The sequence below is a fragment of the Canis aureus genome, chromosome 37 (assembly GCF_053574225.1).
Source record: "Canis aureus isolate CA01 chromosome 37, VMU_Caureus_v.1.0, whole genome shotgun sequence".
In the NCBI taxonomy this organism is placed as follows: domain Eukaryota; kingdom Metazoa; phylum Chordata; class Mammalia; order Carnivora; family Canidae; genus Canis; species Canis aureus.
The window spans coordinates 14,425,502-14,448,239 of record NC_135647.1 but is presented as its reverse complement, the minus strand read 5'-3'; the positions used below and the strand labels follow the sequence as shown (position 1 = coordinate 14,448,239).

The following is a 22,738-nucleotide window of genomic DNA, read 5'->3' as shown; positions in this document are numbered from 1 at the left end:
ATCCTTGAAATCTTTTTTATACGCATTAGCGTGCACACACACACGTACGTTTCTTTTAACCTTAATCAAGTTCCTCAGCTTTATTACCATTAATTTTCTCTGTCTGAATTTAAAACATAAGTAAATTCTTCATATCTTGGTATAGTTGATTCTAACAAATGTAGGGAATAATCAGACACAGTTTGGGCTAAGACATAGAGGTCAACCATGCTTTATTTTTGCAGAAAGGGTGACTTTGCCAGCTGGGTTGATGTTCCTGGCTCTGTTCTGCCATTATTTACTAGACAGAGTCTCTGACTAATACCCTGTGATCTGATCACTGTCATCAGGCCATCTGTAGACACAACAGAATGCAAATAAAATATCTTCTGAATCTATATTGGGCAGGCCTTCCTCTTAGACACATACATTTAGGAATTTTTGTGTTTTTCCCCTTCCACCATCACAATATGTTTTTATTTTTATTTCATCCAGTGGTAGCACTTCATTACCTACCATGAGCAAGTGCTTAGATCTAATATCTCATTTAACAGTATAACATCTAGAATAATAGAACATTAGACCTAGGAGGGACTTAATCCAATTGGCTCATTTTACAGGTGATGAAACTGAGGCTCAGAGAAGAAAAGCAAAGCAAATCGTGTTAAACAATACCTGATATATACCAGAAGCTATGCGTGTTTATGTCAAAGTCACAAGCTTGTGTCAAAATCACAAGGTTCTGATTTAGATAGGATTGCCTCCAGCTTATAGGAAATTAAAGCTCAGCAGGATCATACAACTATGAAGAGGTAAAGCCATGATTCCAAGATGAGTCTTTCCAACTCTGCTTTCCCCCACAATATCCTGCTTTTCTGGAAAGAGGTGACATCTAAATCAGACATCTAGATAGTTAAGAGAACAGAAAGTTCTAGTTCTGGTTCTCTACTACCTAGACTGATGCCCCTCTCTCTACATCTTGCTGTTGTACATGGGGCTCAAATGGGATTAGGCCCATGGTATGCGCCTCTGAGATCACTTTGCAAGTGATAGAGCCCAGCAGTTTGCCACACAAAGATATATCCAAGTATATGTCATCCTTTTATACATTGAACATGAATTAGAAATAGCAAAACCTTCAGATTTCACATCATGTCATTAATTATAGCAACTATATTGAAAATCAACCATGTAGAAAGTACAAAATCAAAATAAATAAGGCTTAACATTACCTGTGCTATTCAACACGATTGGAAAAGTGACTTGCAGATCTGAACCAGGCATGTTCAACATTTAAGTCATAGAAAGCTATTTCAGTTTATGCCCAACTCAGTTCAACATACAAAGCCTAAAACACATTTTCCTTTTCTGCATCTAGCATGATTTAGCACCCAGCCCCCAGCCGCTCTGCACAGTATCTACTTTAAGAAGCTGAGAGGAAAGGAAGCAATGAACATTTGTTGCCCGCCTACCATTTGTCAGGCTGTGTGTTAGGTGTTTTACATTTATTATATAATGTTTTATCCTCCCAAGGCCCAGTGAGAGTTTATTTTATCTCTAATTTACATATAAAGAAACTGAAGCTTGGAGAGCTCACTAACTTTTTTCCAAGATCTAATAAGCATTAAGCTTAGTAATTATGCCAAGGTTTAATTGCGCAGTGACAGGCTTACTTGGAGCCGTCCGGTAATAATAGTTTTCAAATAATAAATGTTTATTGGGAATTTTCTTTGCCAAAAACTACATGTATTGCATGCTTGAATCCTCATAGCAACCCTAAACCATTGGCATATGTAAAGCCCATGTTATAGATCCACAAAGGGTAAGTGATCTGCATGAAATTGTACAACTTTTATTTTTAAAAATGTTTTTAAATAAATTCAATTTAATTAATATATAGCATTACTAGTTTCAGAGGTAGAATTCAGTGATTCATCAGTTGCATACAATACCCAGTGCTCATTACTTCAATTGCCCTTCTTAATGCTCATCCTCCAGTTCACCCATCCCCCCACCCACCTTCCCTCCAACAACCCTCAATTTGCTCCCTAGAGTGAAGAGGCCACAACTTTTAAGTGTGGAACTTCAGCACAAACTCAAGAAAGCTAACTGCAAAGCCTGTGCTGCTAACCTTTATTTCTTATTGTCTGAAAGGAAAATAATATCCACATCATTGTGTTTATATATATCCAAACAAAATGAAAATTACAATGGAAAAAGACAAAGAAAGAGGAAGTTACTACATTCTCACAGTATGCTGGATTGGGGCTGGGAATAGAAACTTTCCAGCCATAGAGGATGAGCAGAGTTTAGACAGGCAAAGATGGGGAGGAGAAGAAAAAGAAAGATTTTCCAGGGGAAAGATTTGTACTGTCATTTGATAATGTTTTCTTAATTTGTGTTTGAGCTTATGTCTTAAAATCTGCTCATTGTTCCATCAAAGTGGTTAAGATTTGGGTTTTCTGGTAGACAAAGATGGCATCTAACTGTGCATGATTGATGCTCTAAGTCCCCTGAGAAGCCATGTGTATTGTATAATTGCCTAGGGTTGCATATCAAATTACCCCAAACCTTAATGCCTTAGAATAGCTAATGTTTATCATCTCACAGTTTCTATAGGTGAGGAATTCGAGAGTATCTTAGCTCAGTGGTTCTGGCTCAGGACCTGAGGTGGTAGTCCGGAGGGATGTTGGCCAGTCAGCCAAAGGCTACAGTCATCCAGATAGAGGAGGAGTTAAGATGCTGGAGGAGTAGGAGCTAGAACCCTGAGCTCACCTGTTCCCTCGACAGAGCAGAGATAGTTAGCTATCAAATTATTCTGAACACCCAAGAAGTCAATCAATAGGTCTGAGAGAACAAAACTGCAAGTCAGCAAGTAGAAAAGCAACCACCTTTTGCAAAGTAGGAGGTGAGGAAGTTCCTGGGGGCAAGCAGAGTTGCACAAGCAGCAAACAGAGAGGGAGCCAATTAGGAGGCTACCGCCAAGTATTAGAAGTGGTCCAGTGCAAATCTGAACTTTTAAGTTCTCTCCTGTAGAGGATGCACCTGGATTAAAGGTGCTCAGGTGGTGGAGAGGTGCAGGATCCCAGGAGCGACGGGGTGGTCTGAGCATCCCCTGGGCGGCAGGAAGATGGTGGTGCCAAAGTGCAGTGCTGCTCCCAGGCCGGGAGCTGGAAAGGCTGCCCAGAGCCGGGTGCCCGCTTTCTGCTATAAACTGAGCACAGGCTATGTGGTAGTGTGACGGCTTTTCCGGGTTGTTGGGCAACTGAGGCAAGATCCTTCTGTGCAGGCCAAGGGCAAATCGGAAATTTGGAGTTTTGAAACTTGATCATGCACCTGAGATTTAAAAAAAAAAAAAAAAGGCTCAGACACAGGCAGGATGAATGCAGGGTTCACATGGAAACTGGGGAAACAAATCAGGTCATTGATTGCTTTTCTATGAGGGCTCACTGAAGAGTGGGGGGCCAGGGAGCAGGGCAAGGCCTTATTCATCCCTTCCATCACCGCTGAAAGCCTTCAGGGAGCAAAACAGTGCCACCTAGTGGAATCTGGAGCGGCTTCTAGCTGCCAGCCGCGCAGCCTCCCTGTGCCCTGGAGGGGCACTTCCACTGGAAAAGTAGTCCACCTGAGAATCTGTGCACCAGCACCCTCCCCCAGAAGACCAGCATGAACTCACTCACCCCAATTTTACGGATTATAGAAGCCCGCAAAGCTTCAGCTCTAGGGGAAGTAGATTTGAGAGTCCTTTGTACTTTTGTTCTTTATTTCTTTTATTTTTACTATGTTTTCATTTATTTTCTTATTTTTTCCAATTCCTTTTTAAAATTGTTTAGTATTGATTTTTTTAAAAAAATATATATACTTTTCATACATATTACTAACATTACATACTTATATTTCTCATTCATATATATACTTTTCATACATATTTTTAAATTTTTTTGGTCTACTTTCATTTTATTTTATTTTCTTATTTTGGGATCTAAATTCTTTTAACCAACAGACCGAAACACACCCAGGATCTGGTGGGGGTTTTTGGGTTTTCTTATTTTTTGTTTTTCTTGTTTGGGGTTTGTTTTTCCTCTGTTTTTTGCTTTGTTTTTATTTTTTTTTCTTTTGTTTTGTTTTCTTAGGCCTTGGGGTTTTTTTATTCTTTTTTTTCTCTTTCTTCGTTTCTTTTCTGGACAAAATGACGAGATGGAGGGATTCACCCCAAAAGAAAGAACATGAGGTAGAACTCATGGCCAGGGATTTAATAAATACAGACTTAAGTAAAATGTCTGAACTAGAATTTAAAAGAATGATTACAAGGATGCTGGCTGGGCTTGAAAAAAGCATAAAAGACACAAGAAAATCCCTTACTACAGAGATAAAAGAACTAAAATCTAGTCAGCTTGGAATTAAAAATGCTGGAACTGAGATGGAAACACAAATGGAAGCCATACAAACAAGATAGACCAAGTAGAAGAGCAAATCAGTAATATAGAAGTTAAAATTATGGAAAATAATGAAGCCAAAAAGAAGAGGGAGAGAAAGGTAATGAACCATGAAGGTAGACTTAGAGAATTCAGTGAGTTAATAACACATAATAATATTAGTATCATAGGAGTCCCAGAAGATGAAGAAAGAGATAGAGGCAGAAGGTTTATTTGAAATTATAGCTGAAAACCCCCCAATCTGGAGAAAGACACAGACATCAAGATCCAAAAGGACAGAGAACTCCCATTACATTCAACAAAAGCCAGTCATTGCCAAGGCATATAATAGTCAAATTCACAAAATACGCAGACAAGGAAAGAATCCTGAAAGCAATAAGGGAAAAAAGATCCTTAACCTACAAGAGAAGACAGACCAGGTTTGCAGAGAATCTGTCCATGGAAACTTGGCAGGCCAGAAAGAAGTGGAAGGAAATATTCAATGTGCTGAATGAGAAAGATACACAGCCAAGAATTCTTTATCCAGCAAGACTATCATTCAGTATAGAAAAGCTAAAGAGTTTTCCAGACAAAAAAACAAAAAACAAAACAAAACAAAAAAACTATAGTTTGTGACCACTAAACCAGCCTTGCAAGAAATTTTAAGTGGGACTTTTAGAGTGGAGAAATAAAGACCAAAGCAACAAAGACTAGAATGAACCAGAGATCATCACCAGAAATATCAACTCTACAGGTAACACAATAGCATTAAATTCATATCTCTCAGTAATCACTCTGAATGTAAATGGACTAAATGTGCCAATCCAAAGACATAGGGTATCAGAATGGATTAAAAAACAAGAATCACTTACATGCAGCCCTCAAAACACTCATTTGAGACCTAAAGACACCTGCAGATTGAAAGTGAGGGGATAGAGAATCATGTATCATACTAATGGACATCAAAAGATAACCAGAGTAGCCATACTTATATCAAACAAACTAGATTTTAAAACAAAGACTATAACAAAAGATGAAGAAGGGCATTTTATTGTAATTAAGGGGTCTATCTATCAAGAAGATCTAACAACTGCAAATATTTATGCTCCCAACTTGGGAGTACCCAAATATATAAATCAACTAATAACAAACATAACCTCATTGATAATGCAATAGTAGAAGATTTTAACACCCCACTTATAGCAATGGACAGATCATCTAAACAGAAAATCAACAAGGAAACAATGGCTTTGAATGACACACTTGACCAGAGAGACTTAACAGATATATTCAGAATATTTCATCCTAAAGCAGCAGAATATAATTCTTTTCTAGTGCACATGGAACCTTCTCCAGAATAGATCACATATTGGGTCACAAATCAGGCCTCAGAAATACAAAAAGATTGAGATCATACCATGCATATTTTCAGACCACACTGCTATGAAATTTGAAGTCAATCATAAGAAAATAATTTGGGAAGACCTCAACTGCATGGAGGTTAAAGAATATCCTACTAAAGAATGAATGAGTCAAACCAGGAATAAAAGAAGAATTAAAAGGAATACATGGAAGCAAATTAAAATGAAAGCACAACAGCCCAAAACATTGGGGATGCAGCAAAAGCAGTTCTTTTTTTTTTTTAAGATTTCATTTATTTATTCATGAGAGACACAGAGAGAGAGAGAGATAAAGGCAGAGACACAGACAGAGGAAGAAGCAGGCTCCATGCAGAGAGCCAGACATGGGACTTGATCCCAGGTCTCCAGGATCACGCCCTGGGTTGAAGGCAGCGCTAAACTGCTGGGCCACTGGGGCTGCCCAGCAAAAGCAGTTCTAAGAGAGAAGTATATTGCAATATTCCAGGCCTACCTCAAGAAACAAGAAAAGTCTCAAATACACAACCTAACCTTACACCTAAATGAGTTAGAAAAGGAACAGCAAATACAGCTTAAAACCAGCAGAAGGAGGGAAATAATAAAGATTAAAGCAGAAATAAGTGGTATACAAACAATAGATTAATGAAACTAAGGGCTGGTTTTCAAAAGAATTAGTAAAGTTGATAAACCCTAGCAAGACTTATCAAAAAGAAAAGAGAAAGGACCCAAATAGATAAAATCATAAATGAGAGAGAAGAGATCACAATCAACACCACAGAAATGCAAACAATTATTAAGAGAATACCATGAAAAACTATATTTAACAAACTGGGCAACCTGGAAGAAATGGACAAAATCCTAGAAACCTACAAACTACCAAAACCAAAACAGGAAGAAATAGGAAATTTGAACTGACTCATAACCAGCAAAGAGATTGAATCAGGAATCAAAAATCTCCAGAGAAACAAAAGTCCTGAGCCAGATGGCTTCCCAGGGGAACACTATCATACATTTAAAAAGTTAATATCTATTCTCAAACTGTTCCAAAAAATAGAAATGGAAGGAAAACCTCCAAACTTATTCTACGAAGCCAGCGTAACTTTGATTCCAAACCTAGACAGAGACTCCACTAAAAAGGAGAATTACAAGCCAATATCTCTGATGAACATGGATGTAAAAATTCTCAATAAAATACTAGCAAATTGAACTGAACAGCACATGAAAAGAATTATTTAGCACGATCAAGTGGCATTTATTCCTAGAGTGCAGGTGGTTCAATATTTGCAAATCAGTCATGATACACCATATTAAAAAAGGAAAAGGATAAGAACTGTATGATTCTGTAAATAGATGCAGGAAAAGCATTTGACAAAATACAGCAGCCTTTCCTGATAAAAACGCTCAATAAAACAGGGATAAATGGAACATACCTCAACATCATAAAAGCTATATACAAAAGACCCACAAGTAATACCATCCTCACTGGGGAGAAACTGAGAGCTTTCCACTACAGTGAGGAATAAGACAAGGATGTCCACTCTCACCATTACTATTTAACATAGTACTGGAAGTCTTAGCCTCAACAATCAGAGAACAAAAAGAAATAGAAGACATTCAAAATCTGCAAGAAAGAAGTCAAACTCTCACTATTTACAGATGACATGATATTCTATGAAGAAAACCCAAAAGACTCTACCAAAAATTGCCAGAACTCAAATATGAATTCAGAAAAGTTGCCAGATATAAAATCAAAGTGCAGAAATATATTGCACGTTTATACACCAATAACAAAGCAGCTGAAAAAGAAATCAAGGAATCTATCCCATTTGTAATTGCCAAATTACCAAAAATGATAAGATGCCTAGGAACAAACCTAACTAAAGAAATAAAAGATCTATACTCTGAAAACCATATGAAAACACTTATGAAAGAAATTGAAGAGAACACAAAGAAATGGAAAAATACTCCATGCTCCTTGATTAGAAGAACAAATATTGTTATAATGTTATCCTGCTCAAAGCAATCTACACATTTAATGCAATCCCCATCAAAATACCACCAGCCTTTTTCACAGCTAGAACTAGAACAAACTTTCCTAAAATTTATATGGAATCACAAAAGACCCCAAATAGCCAAAGCAATTCTGAAAAAAGGAAAAACAAAACTGGAGACATCATAATTCTGGATTTCAAGCTATATTACAAAGCTGTTGTCATCAAGACAGTATGGTATTTTAAAAAAAGGATGGTATTTTTAAAAAAGGATGCCTAGGTGGCTCAGCAGTTGAGCATCTGCCTTCGGCTCAGGGTGTGATCCTGGGGGCCGGGATTGAGTCCTGCATCAGGTTCCTTATGGGGAGCCTGTTTCTCCCTCTACCTATGTCTCTGCCTCTCTCTCTGTCTCTCATGAATAAATAATTTTTAAAAAGTATAGTATTGGGACAAAAACAGACACATAGATCAGTGTAACAGATGAGAGAACCCAGAAATGGACCCACACCTATATGGACAACTAATCTTCAACAAAGCAGGGAAGAATGTATAATGGAAAGAAGACAGTATATATATATATATACATTAGTTTCATTTTTTTTTATTAAAAAAAAGAAGAAAAGGAGAGAGGGAAACAAGCCATTAAGAGATTCCTAATGATAGAGAACAAACTGAGTTGATGTAGGGTGGTGGATGGGGGATGGACTAGATGGGCAATGGGGATTAAGGAGGGCACTTGTTATGATGAGCACTGCGTGTTGTGTTTAAGTGAAGAATCACTGAATTCTACTCAAAAAACCAATAGTGCACTCTATGTAACAACCTAAAATTTAAAACAAAACAGAACAATCCCTCCCCCAAAAGAGTCTGCAGTCATCCAAAGGCTTGATTAGGGCTTCCAAGGTGGGTCACTCAGGAGTCTCTGTCCTTGCCACATGAGCCTCTCCCTAGGTTTCTTGGTTGGGTTCCCCCATGACATTGCAGCTGGCTTCTTTCAGAGCAAGAGACCCAGAGATAAAGCAAGGTAGAGTCCACAATGTATCTTATGACCTGGCTTTGGAAATGATACACCATCACTTCTAGAATATTCATTCTAGTGGTCACAGAGACCAACCTTGATATGAGAGGGGGCTACACAAGGGTATGAATACCAGAAGTTGGGGATCATTGGAGGCCATCTTGGAGGCTGGCTATCACAACACACACACATTTTCACAGGAGAAGAAAAAATTCAAAAGAAGTAAAAAACATGGCTCCTATTCTTGAACAGATTTTGCTAATATATCTCAAAGCCTCAGGTGGCTTTAAAATTAGGTACAATGTTACAAAAACCAAAATGTTGTCCCTCTGGAGAAGTCAGTATGTCTATGTTAAGGTAGCTATTAAATCACCTTGTGTCCATCTTTATCCAGGTATTAATTCAAGGAAAGCTAGATATTAAAGCTTTAAAAGAAGACTCAGACCAAGTCCAATATTATAATAGGAACAGGGCTGGCTTGAATGCCTGTCATGAAACCATGGGAAGCCACCACCTTTGGGGACTGCTGTGGACTTCAAAATTCTATAGTTCTATCCACATAGGCTAAGATGGGAATGGTGTACCTGTGAAGTTGTGCAGTGTGAAAGTTCTGAATTAAGGCCAGTAAACACTGTGGAGCTGGAACTCTAGACAAAAATTATAAAAGCAAGGCAGCCACTCCTCTCCTTTGTGGCCCCACAAAATTAATCAGAAAAAAAGAGAATTCATATCAGAACTTTGTAGAATGGATAGCTCATTTAACGGCAAGTTTAGCTGAGTGAGCTAATAACAATTCCACAGATTCTGGGTTTTCTAGCAAATTATTTTTAGAAAAGAACAAATGTCTCAGCAGCTACTTACTAAATTTGTTATAATAAAAAGCTTAAAAGTATTTTCACTATATTTTTGTTAAGCCTATTTAAGATATATGCTACTAATGTAAACTTTTTAGGGTTGATATTGCAGTTAATAGCATAGATCCTTATTATTTACATTTCGTATTTTCTACACGGATGATTTTGAATAACATTACTGCAGTTAGTGACATCACACTCATTTGTTTGTTTTGTTTTTTTGTTTATTGAGAGGTTAGGGAGACAGAGAGGAACAGAGTGGCGGGGTAGAGGGAGAGGGAAAGAATCTTAAGCAGGCTCCATGCCCAGCACAGAGTCCGAGGCAGGGCTCAATCTCACAACCCTGCAATCATGACCTGAGCCAAAATCAAGAGTCACATACCTAACTGAAAGCCATCCAAGTGCCCTGACATTTAGAGGTTCTCGTATTTTTGATTCATGTTAGATATGCAAAATACCGATATACACTTCATCTTTACAGCCCAGATTCTTAATCTGCTTGGCTCCTCTATCAATCAATTAATTTTTAATTAAAAAAAAATTAAAGACCTCTAGCATAATTGCAGGATAGATTACCCTCAAGGTCAAAACTGCATTTATCTACCACCTGTGTGAATAACTGACAATGACAGTTTTTTAGAAAGATTGAAAGTAAGGATTGGACATCCCCTCTAGTCCTTGGAAACTTTCCTAAATAGAAACATGTGTTTACTAGTTCCTTCTAATTTTCATTAGAAAAAAACCTACAGAAAAGTTGCAAAAATAAAATAGTACAAAGAATACTTACCTTTACTCAGATTCACCTATTGATAATATTTTGCCCCATTTGCTTAGCATTTGCTCTCTTGCCTCTGTCAAGCAACCAATTGATCAATTGATTGCTTTGTCCAGAGAGAAGTGTAAAAGTGTATGTTTATACTGAGAGAGGGCGGGAGAGAGAATATATACATGCAGTTGTGTGTGTGTTTGATTTTTGTGTGTATATCTGTACATACATATTTTTTTCCTAAATCATCATGGCCCTTTATCCCTAATACTTTACTATGTATTTCCTAAGAATAGGAATAGGATAGCCTTTTTCATAACCACAGCACAGCTGTCAACTGCAGTACATTTAACATTGATACTTTACATGTTTTTATTCAAATTCCAGCTAGTTAACAGTGTATAACAGTGTAGTAACAGCTAATATTCAGTGTAATATTAGTTTCAGGTGTATAATATAGTAATTAAACACTTCCATACAACACCTCGTGCTCATCACAACAAGTGCACTCCTTAATCCCCATCATCTATTTAACTCATGCCCCTAGCCACTTCCCTTATGGTAATGCTCAATTTGTTCTCTGTAGTTAAGAGTCTCTTTCTTGGTTTGCCTCTCTTTTTTTCCCTTTGCTTATTTGTTTTGTTTCTTAAGTTCCACATATGAGTGACCTCCTATGGTATTTGTCTTCCTCTGACTAATTTATTTCACTTAGCATCATACCCTCTAGTTCCATCCACATCATTGCAAGTGGCAAGATTTCATTATTTTTATGGCTGAATAATATTCCATTGTATAAATATATACATCCTCTTTGCATTCATCAGCTGATGAACAATTGGGCTATTTCCATAATTTGGCTATTACAGATAATGCTGCTGTAAGCATCAGGGTGCATGTATCCTTTTGAATTAGTATTTTTAAATTCTTTGAGTAAATACCTAATAATGCAATTGCTCGATGGTAGGGCAGTTCTATTTTTAACTTTTTGAGGAACCTCCATACTGTTCTCCAGAATGGCTGCACCAGTTTGCATTCCCACCAACAGTGCAAGAGGACTCCCCTTTCTCTGCATCCTCATCAGCACCTGTTGTTTTTTTTTTTTTTAAGATTTTATTTATTGGGATCCCTGGGTGGCGCAGCGGTTTGGCGCCTGCCTTTGGCCCGGGGCGCGGTCCTGGAGACCCGGGATCGAATCCCACATCGGGCTCCCGGTGCATGGAGCCTGCTTCTCCCTCTGCCTGTGTCTCTGCCGCGCTCTCTCTCTCTCTGTGACTATCATAAATAAAATAAAAAAAAAATTAAAAAAAAAAAGATTTTATTTATTTATTCATGATAGTCACACAGAGAGAGACAGAGAGGCAGAGACACAGGCAGAGGGAGAAGCAGGCTCCATGCACCGGGAGCCCGACGTGGGACTCGATCCCGGGTCTCCAGGATTGCGCCCCAGGCCAAAGGCAGGCGCCAAACCGCTGCGCCACCCAGGGATCCCAACACCTGTTGTTTCTTGTGTTGTTGGTTTTATCCATTTTGACAGATGTGAGGTAATGTCTCATTGTAGCTTTGATGATGAGTGATATTGAGCATCTTTTCATGTGTTGGTCATGCGTAAGTCTTTAGAAAAATCTCTCTTCATGTCTTCTGTCCATTTTTAATGGGGTCAACCATTTTTGGGGTGTTGAGTTTTTAACTTCCTTATATGTTTTGGGATACTAACCCTTTATCAGATACATCATTTGCAAGTATCTTCCACCATTCCATAGGTTGTCTTTTAGTTTTGTTGTTTCCTTCACTGTACAGATGCTTTTCATTTTGATGCAGTCCCAATCATTTATTTTTGCTTTTGTTTCCCTTGCCTTAGGAGACATATCTAAAAAGAAGTTGCCATGGCCAATGTCAAAGAGGGTACTTCTTGTGTAATCCTCTGGGATTTTTACAGTTTCCTGGCTCACATTTGGGTCTTTTGTCCATTTTGAATTTATTTTTGTCTACGGTGTAAAGAAGTGGTCCAGTTTCATTCTTTTGCATGCTGCTGTCCAGTTTTCCCAACATTATTTGTTAGAGATTGTCTTTCCCATTGGACAGTCTTTCCTGCTTTGTCAAAGATTAATTAGCCATATAGTTGTGGGTCCTTTTCTGGGTTTCCTATTCTCTTCTATTAATCTATGCCTATGTTTGTTCCAGTGCCATATCGTGTTGATCTCTACATATTTGAGGTCTGGACTTGATGCCTCCAGTTTTGCTTTTCTTTTTTTTTTTTTTTTTTAATATTTTTTTTAAATTTATTTATGATAGTCACAGAGAGAGAGAGAGAGAGAGGCAGAGACATAGGCAGAGGGAGAAGCAGGCTCCATGCACCGGGAGCCCAATGTGGGATTCGATCCCGGGTCTCCAGGATCGGGCCCTGGGCCAAAGGCAGGCGCCAAACCGCTGTGCCACCCAGGGATCCCTGCTTTTCTTTTTTTAAGGTTGCTTTGGTTATTTGGGGTCTTTTGTGGTTCCATACAAATTGCAGAATTGTTTGTTCTGGCTCTGTGAAAAATGCTATTGGTATTTTGATAGGGATTTCATTGAATGTGCAGATTGTTTTGGGTAGTATAGACATTATAACAATATTTGTTTTCTCCCAATCTGTGAGCTTGGAATGTTTTTCACTTCTTTGTGTCCTCTTCAATTTCTTTCACCAGTGTTTTATAGTTTTCAAATCTTTCAACTCTTTAACACTTATACTTTAATGCTTTCTTTGAATTTCAATTTTCTCAGCTGATCCCAGAATGTCCTTTATAGCACTCTTTCCCTGCAAGACAGGATCTAGTCCAGAGTCAGTTCAGTCTAAGTTCTGGCTTCAGTACAGAGTCAGTCTAGAGTCAAATATCTTTTATCTCCTTTTACCTGGAAATTTTCAAAGCCTTAAGCCTTGTCTTTTAAAACATTGGCTTTAAAAAAAAAAGAAGAAAAAGAAACACAGTTCTCCTTCTCCTTTTTAAATAAACACTTCCTACTTTTGAAGTTGTCTGACATTTCCTCATTGTTCTAGTCAGGTTACTCATTCTAGGATGGAACACTCCAAGAGTAAGGTCATGTTCTCTAGGTATCACATCTGGAGGCACTCAATATCCATTTGTCCCTCCATGGCATGGTAATTTTGATTGTCCAGTCAATGTGTTTTCCAATTTCTCCCTTGAAACTAATGAATCCGTGGGAGAAGTTTTATGATCATGAAAATATTATCATCAAAGTTTCCTCCTAGACTTAGCATCTATTATGGATCTTTATTTGATCTTTTTTTTTTTCCTTGCTTGATCTTTATTACAATGGCTGCAAAATGATGATGATTTTCTAGGTCCTGCACTCCTTCTGAATTGAAGTGTCACCTCTCTGCATTCTTTTGGAAACAAGAGACCTCCCCTTTCCTGAATCTCTTTATCTAGTCATTTATCCAATTACTACCAGTTTTATCCACTCATCTATTTATTATTAGGACTCATGAATGCCCATTATTAACAATTTATCATTTATTAGTGGACTTAATTATTATTATTTTTTGTTTTGTTCAAATTGTTCCAGATTTGGCCAATGCAACCCCCTTCAAGTTGCCTCCTATGTTTTTGTGACATGCCCCTTAATTTGGAGGAACACTGCCTTGTTTCTGGCATAATAAGACTATTCTTATTCTTCCATTTTTCTTTATATGCATTTCCAATCTAGTTATTTGTTGTTTTTAATGCAGCACAGAATGCTGGGAATAGAACATTTAAAAGATCATGGTTATAAAAGACAGATATGATGATAACCTAAAACTAATACTAAGACAGAAAAAAAAAATACAGAATTTTGGGTAGTGGAATGTAGATAATCACAAAGATGGCCCAACTCATTAGGAAACTATTTAATCAGATCGAATTAAATAGTTATTAATAGTATGGTTTTGTAAATATTTGGTACTTAAATGCAATGATTATCATATTTATTTGTGCATATTAATAAGGTGGAAGCTTTTTTTAACTTAAAAAAGAGCTTGTGCATTTGTTTTTAAATTGATAATAGTTGTATCAAATAACTACAATACTCTACATACCATAATATTCTCCAGGATATATTTGTTTATGTAATAACGTAAATATTTTATTTCTAAATGTTTAGTAGGGGGATCCCTGGGTGGCTCAGCGGTTGACTGTCTGCCTTCGGCCCAGGGCGTGATCCTGGAGACCCGGGATTGAGTCCTACGTCGGGCTCCCTGAATGGAGCCTGCTTCTCCCTCTTCGTGTGTCTCTGCCTCTCTCTGTGTCTCTCATGAATAAATAAATAAAATCTTTAAAATAAAATAAAATAAATAAATAAGTAAGTAAATAAATAAATAAATGTAGTAAATGGTGACTAGCAAATTTGTATTAAGGTAAGCACAATTCTAAAATTTTCTAAAATTAATTTTTTACTGATATATGTATAGTGATGTACACAAATACAAAATATATGACTTAATGAACTTTTACAAAAGCAATCACTTTTTCTAAAAGGTATAATCATCACTCAAGTCAAGATATAGAAAGGTTCCTTTGTCACATCTTCCAAGACATTATCTTTCTAATTAACCTCCTATCAAAGTGTATTAGCTTTATTTATTTTTCTTGAACCTCACATAAATGGAATATATACATATTCATATAATATATAGGTCTGGCTTCATCTGTTTAGCATTCTGTTTATGAGATTCATCTATCTTGTTTGTAGTGATTGTTCTTTTTCATTTCTATGAAGTATGACACTGTAATTTAAATATTATTATCATTTTTGTACATTTTGCTTTTATTTTTTTTAATTTTTTAAAAGATTTTTATTTATTTATTCATGAGAGACACACAGAGGGAAAGAGAGGTAGAGACACAGGCAGAGGGAGAAGCAGGCCCCGTGCAGGGAGCCTGACATGGTACTCGATCCTGGGTCTCCAGGATCACGCCCTGGCCTGAAGGCAGTGCTAAACTGCTGAGCCACCCGGGCTGCCCTACATTTTGCTTTTAATGGTTATTTAGGTTGTTTCCAGTTTGGGGATGTTATAAATACATCTGGTATGGACATCCGTGTCCATGTCATAGGGTGTTTGTGTGTTTATCTATATTTATGTATACTCTGTGTGTAAATAGGTGTCCAGAGTGGTTTTACAAGTTTACATTCTCACTAGCTTTCACAAGAGCCCCAATTCTTCTACATCGTCACCAATACTTGGCATTGAATGACTTTTAAGTTTTAGCCAGATTGATGGGTGTGTAATGATATGTCATTAGGTTTTTTATTTTAATTTACTTTTAAGTAATGATTTTAAGCATCTTACTGTACATTTGGATTGTCTTGTGTATGAAGTGCTTGTTCTTTTGTCCATTTTAAAAATATTGAGTTGTATTGCCTGTCTTTTCATTATTGTCTTAGAGGTTCTTTATTTATTCTGGTTACAAATCTTTTGTCATATACAAAACTTAGAATATCTTTTCCCAATCTGTGGCTTGCCTTGCCACTGTCTTTATTCTTTTACGATTTTCTTTTATTTTTAAAAATATTTTATTTATTTATTTGAGAAAGAAAGCACAAGCATGAGGGAGAGAGCAGAGAGAGAAGCATACAAAGCCAACTCCCTGCAGAACATGGAGCCTGATGCAGCTTCAGAGGGGCTCCATTCTAGGACCCTGGGATCATGACCCAATCCAAAGGCAGAAGCTTAACTGACTGAATCACTCAGGCACCCCTAAGATTTTATTTTATTTTATTTTTATGTATATATATTTTATTGAAGTTCGATTTGCCAACATATAGTATAACACCCAGTGCTCATCCTGTCAAGTGCCCTCCTCAGTGCCCGTCACCCAGTCACCCCCGCCTCCCCGCCCACTTCCCCTTCCACTACCCCTTGTTCGTTTCCCAGAGTTAGGAGTCTCTCATGTTTTGTCACCCTCTGTATTTTTTCCCACCCATTTCCTAAGATTTTATTTTTAGAGTAATCTCCATGCTCAAAGTGGGCTTAAACTCAAAATCTCAAGATCCCAGGATCAAAAGTAGCATGCTCAGAGCCATTGACTGAGCTAGTCAGGTGCCCTGTCTTTTCTTTAAGAACACTACATGTAGTTTATTTGTACTAAGTTGTTGAACTTATATGAGCATAAACATGTTTGAATATATGAACATAAACATGTTTGTAGTATTCTCTTATTATTCTTTTAATAGATATAGGATCTATAGTGATTACTGATGTTTGATTTCTGATATTGGTAATTGTATGCTCTCCAATTTTTATCTTTGTTATGCTTGCTAGAAGTTAATCAATTTTATTGATTTTTTTTTGAAGAATGAGCTTTTTGTTTCATTTGCTTTTTTATTGTTTCCATGTTCTCAATTGCACTGACTTCTGATCTTATCTTATTAGTTCCTTTCTTCTACTCACTTTAGATTTATTTTCCTCTTCTTTTTCTAAGTTCTTGAGGTAGGATTATTGATTTGAGAATTTCCTCTTCTCTCATATGGACATTTAATGCATAAATTCCGCTATCAGCACTGTTTCATCTGCATCCCATATATTTTGGTATGTTGCATTTTTTAATTGTATCTTGTGATGAACAAAAGTTCTTAATTTTAATAGCATCAATATGCCTGTTTATTCTTCTATTGTTAGTACTTTTCATGTCCTATTTAAGAGTCTAGGCCTTAAAATATACTTCTAGGAAAAAATTTTCTTCTAGAGACTTTATTGTTTACCATTCACTATTAGGTCCATGATCCACTTGGAATTGAATTTGTGGGTGGTGTGAAATAGGGACCAAAGTTTGTTTTCCACCATATGAATATCCAAGTGATCAAGCACTATTTATTGAAAAGTCCATCTTTCCCTCACAATACTGCAGTGGACCTCTTGTCATAATCAGGTCACTGTTTATATATGGGTTTATTTTTAAATTCTCTGTTCTCTTCCATTTGTCTAATTATCTTACTTTGTTTTCAAATTCTATACCTTTATAATAAGTCTTGGTATCCTCTATATCCTACATTTAAATCTCCAGTTATTTTCTTATTATTTGTCATGATAAGGCTACTCTTATCCCTTTGCATTTTCACACAAATTTTAGAATCAATTAGCCAATTAAAAAAAGTTTGGAAAAAAAAAGTTTGGAATTTCATTTAATCTATAGATCAATTTGAAGATACTGATGCCTTTACATAGTGTGTCTTTTAATCCATGAACATGAGAATGGGTTACTCATCCCACTCCTCATTTATTTAGATCTTCTTAATTTCTTTCAGGAGTGTTCTGTAGTTTTTCATATAGCGGTCCTGCTCATCTTTTGTGGGGTTTATTCATAGGTATTTGGTGGTTTTGATACTATTGTAAATGGTTTTTTATAAATTATACTTTCTATTTTTTTCGGTATATTGAAACAAAATTGATATTTTTTACTGCTATCATATCAGTGATGTCAAATTCATTTATTATTTCTAATAGTTTGGATTTTTATGGATTCTATATGTATACTCTCATAACATACATGACTCATCACAATTTTATTCTTGTTTTACAATCATTATATCTTTCTAATTATCTTTCTTTTCTTTAACTTAAAAGTCACTGCATTGACCAAGACTTCCAGTATAATGTTGAATACAAGTGCTGAGAATGGACGAAGTTTGGAAATCTAGGTACTCAGGTCTCATCCCCTCAAAATTCAGTAGGTTCAGGTTGAGGGCCTCAAAAATCTACATTTTAACAAGTATTCTAAGCAATATCAATGTAGGGGTACCCTAGAAACACATTTTGAGTAATACTTTTAAAGCTTCACTCACCTGAAGAATTTTCTTGATTAGGATGGAATATTGCTCTCCTCTTTCTTCCTTCTCTTCCCACCTTCACTTCTTCCATGCTAGCAATGTTATTTTTCTGATCACCCTCTTGTGCTGCCTTTCTTTCTCTGTCTCTAGTTCTGGATACAACATGCAGGGTCTTCAGTATTAAAAAGTTGACTGGCTTTAGAAAAGAAAAAAATCTTTTTAATAGCATCAACATGCCTGAGTCAGCAGTCCTATTCAAAAAGAAACAATCTTTTTAAAAAAGTATATTCAAAAGTTGTTGAGATCACAGTTGAATTCAGTTCTTTCTATATACATATCCACACCCACACATGCATGTACACAAACAATCATATGGGTCTTGCTACATGATGGAAACAGTATGAGGAAAAAAACAGATTCTAAAGGATACAAAGTTGTAGAAAATAAACTTAAATAATAGGAAATCACTAGAGAGAAATAGAGACCATGTGGTTTCCTAAATATGGCTAGTTACAAATCAAAGACACAATGTATTTTCTTAGATTAAGAGACAAAATATGCCTTGGATATTTATGGAAGGAAGAAGAGAGAGAAAAATAGCTGCAAATACAGAGTATTATAGCTAGGCAGGGCCTTAAGATCGCGTTAGCTGACCCTGGCATTTTTGTAGCTGAAGTGACAGAGATCCAACCTGGTAGAGTGAGTGACTTGCACAGTGTTACTTGGTGAGGTAGTGGGATGCACCCAGCGTCCCAGATTCCACTTCAGAGTTTCTTGCTTGATGTCATTCACATAGTTTATGATAAGAGATCACGTGTATGAAAGGAATCCCAGAGAATAAGGAATGTGGAAACAAAAGTGAGTCCTTCATATAGGATAAGAGAGAGCTACAGGAAATGGAATCAATTTTGTCAGCAAGTTGTAAGAAAAGATGTGAGAAAGGAGGCAAAGTGAAAAAAAGAATGGGAAAAACTAAATGAGACAAAGAAAACAGTTAAATTACGGAAGTCAAAAAATGGAAGATAATAGAAATAAAAATACAATAAAATAATTCAAGAACATGTAGATCAGTGTAGTATTTTTATGTCATTTTCATCAAAAGTATATCTATCTAGAATTATTTTAATAATAAAATTTTTAATTTTATATTTTTTATAATTTTATGTTTTTACTTATAAAATATAAAATCTTTAATTTTATTATTAAAATAGTATTTTTAATTTCATTAAAAATTTAATGAAATTGTATGAAAGTACATTTAGACTCTTGTAAAGAGAAGTACACCTAAAGTGGTAGCAATGTTAAGTTCTTGATCTTCTAAAATGCTGAAGGAAGAAGACATAGAAATCCAAAGAGGTACTTCTCTCTATCAAGAACCATTAAATCTAAAATCAAAGAAACACAAAGAAAGCTAAGGCTAGCTGTTTTTTCAAATGTCTATATTGTTTTTTTTTTTCTTTTTAAGACATGGATAATGAATGAAAATACAAGAGATGGAGAATCTCAAAGATTTTTGAACAGTCAAGTGTCACTGGCTTAATTCAAAGAGAGTAGAGTTTTTACAGTATTCAGAATTGTTGGACTTTATTTCCTTACTTTTGCATTTCCTTAAGAACCTGAACCTAAATGTTACAATCATAATATTGGTTTGCTGCCTGAGTAGCCATTTAAAAACATTAACCTTCATGGTTCATTTGATGAACCAAATACTCCTGTTGTGTCTCCTGGGAGAGGAGACATCCATTTTTAATCTATATTTAACAGAGATAAACTGGACACAATCATGAGGCAAGTGTCATAGAAAAGTGAATTTTAAGTGTGGCTAGTCAACCAAATATATACTTAGCAAATCAATATACTGGTTAAGGACACAGGATTTAAAATCAGGCAGACATGGGTTTGGTTCATAATTCACTCTTTACTACTCATTACTTTTTCTCCCCTTCCTTCCTCCCTCCCTCGCTTCCTCTTCTCCCTTCTTTTATTAAAAAATATCTATTGAGTATTTACTATGTGCTAGGTTCATGCCATAGACTAGTGGGCTAGTTATCTGACATTCCTGAGAGAGAACATGAAAAGTTTATAGGGAAGAAATTTGTGGTGTGTGACATAAGCAAAGGTGCAGATGCAGAAGTGAGCCAGACTGGGACAAATCTGAGCAGACTGGAAGCAAATAATGGGGGATGAGTTTGGAAAAACATGTTAAAGTCAGGTTGTGAAGGGCTTTGCATGCCAGGATAGGCAATTTCAAATTAACTGTGCAGATAATTGGCAAACAATTAGAAATTGAATGATTTGGGAGGAATCTAGTACAGAAAGCCAAAGGAGGAGACTACTTCAAGAACAGTTTATTGTGCACTTCAGAGCAGACAGGAAAGAAATGGATTTAACTGTTAAAAGAATATGATGAACTTTAACATAAGTTTGGGTGGTAGGGATGGAAACCAGTGGTGGGGATGAAAGGTGAGATTGAGGGTGAAGACATGGACCCTGTGTAGCAAGAGTTCCAAGGGAAGCACAAGCAGAATGAGAAGGAAATAGTATGGTAGAGATTGAGGAAGCAGTGAGGCCTAGGGCAGGTATATTTTTCCTAAGATGAAGCGTTACCAGCTATGTGTAGAGTAAAAGACCAGTGTGGAGAGACTGAAGACTCTAGGGTGCAAGAGTTCCGAACTGACAGCAGAAGTGCAGAGGGGAGTCTTGCAGAGCTGGGGCAGCACTTCTTCCTCTGAGATGGAAGGGTCTGACTTGACACTGAGATTTCCTTTGTAGCAGGGAGGGAATCAAGGCAACATTTATCTGTGTACTCCAGGTGAGCTCTTATTAGAAAGAAGAGTGGCAACATCAAGCCACAAAAAAGACCAAGTGACTGAGGCCGTAGAAAGACAAACATAAAAGAGGTTAGCCCATCAATAGATTCAGTAGGAGCATCAAACCATTCTGATTCACACTCCAGAAACCTTTCTACTTCCTTCTGTGCTGTGTAATGTGGGAAAATTGCAGTGCAAACATTCAAAGAAATGTGAAGTGCTCTTGATCTTCACCTCAGTGGTACAGGGTTATAGAGACTACAGGTCCAGTGCAAAGACCGTTGTGTGTCCCCTAAAGCCACGAAATAAAGAAAAAACTTAAAGGTTAAAATGAATGGGTATTTATGTAGGCATAAACACATCCTAGAAGTTCTCTGTGAGTACTCGGAGTCTACATTCAAAGTATCAACTCTGAAAACTCTATGGCCCAACTGCTTCCAAACTTGCATATATCTTTCCTCGACCCTCCACCTCTAGGGTCAAGGGGACTGGTAAGAGAGCTTCTGAAGTTTGCAGATCCGGTGGCATCTTTATTTGAGCTCGGGGTTGGGAAAGAGGGAGCCTAGGGGTACCCTGGGTGCAGCGCCCTCCCCTGTGACCACCGGGGAGGAGGGGGGGCTTGCACTCCAGCAATAATAACCCCTCACAAAGCCAGCTGAAGTTGGTCCATCTGGCCAGGCATCCTCAGTCTTAGGGAACCCTGTGGGTTAAGGAGACCCAAGTGTGCACTTGAGGAGCCGAGTAAGCGCGTTTGGCGGGAGAGGGCACAGTGCTGACGGGGCACCTTTGCTTCGGAGTCTTCCCTTACGCATCGGCCTATCTGTGCCAACAGCTGAAAACTGGGGCTGCGGGCAGGAGGCGGGGTGTCAGTCGGGAACACTGACCCATTGGCCCCGTGGCTGCAAGAGGAGTTAGGGGAGCCCTGGCGCAAGGCAGGGATAGCCTCATCTGTGCTCCAGTCCACCAATCCTTAACGGCTTTTCTTTCTCTCCCTTCACCCTTTTCTCTCCTTTGCTCCCTTTCTCTCTCTCTCTCCCTCTTTTTTCTCCTTTGCCCCCTCTTTTCCCCCCTCCCTCCCCGTCCCCTTCCCTTCCTCTCCCCTCCCCCCCCCCTCCCCGTGTGTGAGCCTCTTCCTTTCCCCTCCTCCCCTTTTCCGCCTCTCTCCCTCTCTCTGCATCTCCTTCTCCCTCTCAGCTCGCCGGGCGACCCTGCTCCTGCCTCCCACGTTAATGGCGGCATCTTCGGAGGATGATATAGACCGGCGGCCCATCAGGAGAGTCCGCTCCAAGAGCGACACGCCGTACCTCGCCGAAGCCAGGATCTCCTTCAACCTCGGGGCAGGTAAGGACGAGCCTGTCGCCGGGCTCTCGCCCCCACCCCGCGTCCTGGCCCCCCTTGCCTCCTGGCCGGCTGGCTCAGCCCCCTCCCCCCTCGGGTGCCCCCCTCCTGGCAGGGCCCTCCCTCCCGCCCGCCCCCCTTCCTACCCAGCCGGGCGCCGGGCTCGCTCACTCGCTCTTTGTGTCGCCGGTGTTCGGAGGGGTGTGTGCTGTGATGTGTGTGTGTGTGCGGGGTGTGTGCGCGCGCGTGTTGCGGAGGTGGGGGAGGGGAGTGCGTGGAGCCCTACATCGGCCCAGGACTCACACACGCGGGCTTTCCCCCTCCACGCGGAGAGGGAAGTGTTGTCGGTGGTAACAATGATCTTAGGGATCACCAAGAGCTGGGT

General features: G+C 38.1%; 1 protein-coding gene and 1 long non-coding RNA gene across 6 annotated transcripts in view; one reads left to right on the top strand and one right to left on the bottom strand.

The window, feature by feature from the left end:
* Nucleotides 1-22,738, top strand: part of PHACTR1 (phosphatase and actin regulator 1) — a 562,807-nt gene that overhangs the window by 21,463 nt on the left and 518,606 nt on the right. For all 5 annotated transcript variants that reach the window (XM_077886026.1, XM_077886025.1, XM_077886024.1 and 2 more), the window contains one exon: nt 22,210-22,356. In XM_077886026.1, the coding sequence (XP_077742152.1) occupies nt 22,210-22,356 (147 nt within the window). The remainder of the gene's footprint in view (nt 1-22,209; nt 22,357-22,738) is intronic.
* Nucleotides 98-22,620, bottom strand: LOC144306599 (uncharacterized). The gene is made up of 3 exons (XR_013373683.1): nt 22,500-22,620; nt 18,221-18,401; nt 98-3,315 (listed from the first exon to the last, which is right to left on the bottom strand). It is a non-coding gene; the product is annotated as an uncharacterized LOC144306599 (long non-coding RNA).